The 1,669-nt window shown below is 29.5% G+C and overlaps 1 protein-coding gene across 1 annotated transcript in view; it reads right to left on the bottom strand.

The window, feature by feature from the left end:
* Nucleotides 1-1,669, bottom strand: part of ATAD5 (ATPase family, AAA domain containing 5) — a 72,452-nt gene that overhangs the window by 15,826 nt on the left and 54,957 nt on the right. The window contains 3 exon segments of the mRNA XM_012648232.1: nucleotides 636-729; nucleotides 1,195-1,310; nucleotides 1,550-1,669. Of these exon segments, the coding sequence (XP_012503686.1) occupies nucleotides 636-729; nucleotides 1,195-1,310; nucleotides 1,550-1,669 (330 nt within the window).

Here is a 1,669-nt window from a genome sequence, read left to right as displayed (position 1 = left end):
TCTCAAAAAAAAAAAAAAAAAAAAGGAATTGAGTTTTTAAAATGAAACATTCAATGCTAATTCCTGAGAAGGTAGATTGATTCTGTTAGGCTGATGATGGTTTACTTTAGCTAAAATATGCAATAATCTATATAAGACTGTTATCAGGGAGTAAAGAATGGTTAAACTCAATATTAAGGAACTGCAGAAAGGTTCAATTCCATAAAAAATCTTGACCACTCTGTGAGGTTTGGTGATCTAATTATAGGTATGATAAAGAGGCAAGGAGAAGAATCTGATATTTTCCCTAACAAAAAATACCTTCACTAGCTAGTTCATAAATCTTTCTATCTGCATTCTAGGCTGTTCTCAGCTTCCTAAATATCTAATACCCAACACAGAGACCCAAAGTAGTATCCATTTTTAAAAAGCCATTGCTATTTGTGAGGTAATATCTTAATTTTATAATAACTTGAGGCTGCAAATCAATTACAAATTTGAATAACTGTTTCAAAAATATCTAGGCACCCCCTCATTTTAGAAAAAAAGACTTAATTGGCTGATTTTTAAAGGAACATTTCTAACTAAAATTAGAAGCTTTTATCAAACATTTTTAGCCAAAGGTAATTAACTGTATTAAAATCACTGTTACTTACCACTTGTAGTAAGGATTACAGGTCGTTTAGTTGTTGCCATGAATGTTTTGATTGCATTCAAAAACCCAGCATCTTCATCAAAAATTACATCAACCTACAAACCGTTTATTAGAATATTAACATAACAAGTAACGATACACTGGATATCAGTTATGTATACATAGTAGATATACTATATGTCTGCTAGAGACAAAAATTTGTGAATTTATAAACAGTGTGAATTCAGCCCATGCTGAAAGCTTACAATGTCATCCACTATAAATGAATTTTAATAATCAAATATCAAACATTAAAAATAAATATATGTAGCCACCTGTAACTGGGTAAGTATGAATCAGAATAATTTCTATAATCATTGAATAATTAGTAACCATGAATTGTGTTCATCATCTTCCTCAAAAATTCTAGAGTTAATGGCTTTATTTGCTTTAATTTCAAATAGATGGGAGTATTACTGACTTTCTTAGCTATTTTATACCTCTTTATAAGAAAACATATAGTCATTTTTTAAAAAGTTTTTATCATGAAATATCATGAATGTGTACTTCTGTAACCCTACCTCCTCAAAAAGAATAAGAGATGTTGCATTTTTCCTGCCGGGTTCCTCAGCTCCAAATTCTTTGACATTTAAATTAGTTGCACTTGTAGATTTAGTCTCAGTAATTTGTTTGACTCCTGCATAAATAAAATATTAATATTTTAGGTAAAATCAACTTTTAATAAGACCCTGGATATTTCCACAGCATAAGCTCAAACTGAAATCCATTATCAAAACTGAAATATTAAAACTTCCATATGTAGACCTTCAGTGTAGCTGAGGTTTAACAAATAGCAATAGGAACTCATAAAATATGTTCATATTTTTATGTGTCAGAATCATTGATATTTAAATATGTAAAATTTATTTTGTCAACTTAATGTCTTACCTTTATTATTTTCTAGAAGTGCTTCTATTTCTCCATTATTTTTTGGTTTGGAAGATACTTTAAAATAATTTGCCAGCGTTTTAGGGGGAAGTACACGCTTTGGTCCAC

This window comes from Propithecus coquereli, unplaced genomic scaffold (genome assembly GCF_000956105.1).
Source record: "Propithecus coquereli isolate 6110/MARCELLA unplaced genomic scaffold, Pcoq_1.0 Scaffold281, whole genome shotgun sequence".
Taxonomy (NCBI): domain Eukaryota; kingdom Metazoa; phylum Chordata; class Mammalia; order Primates; family Indriidae; genus Propithecus; species Propithecus coquereli.
Note: the sequence above shows the minus strand (reverse complement) of the source record. Positions and strands in the feature narration are given on the sequence as shown.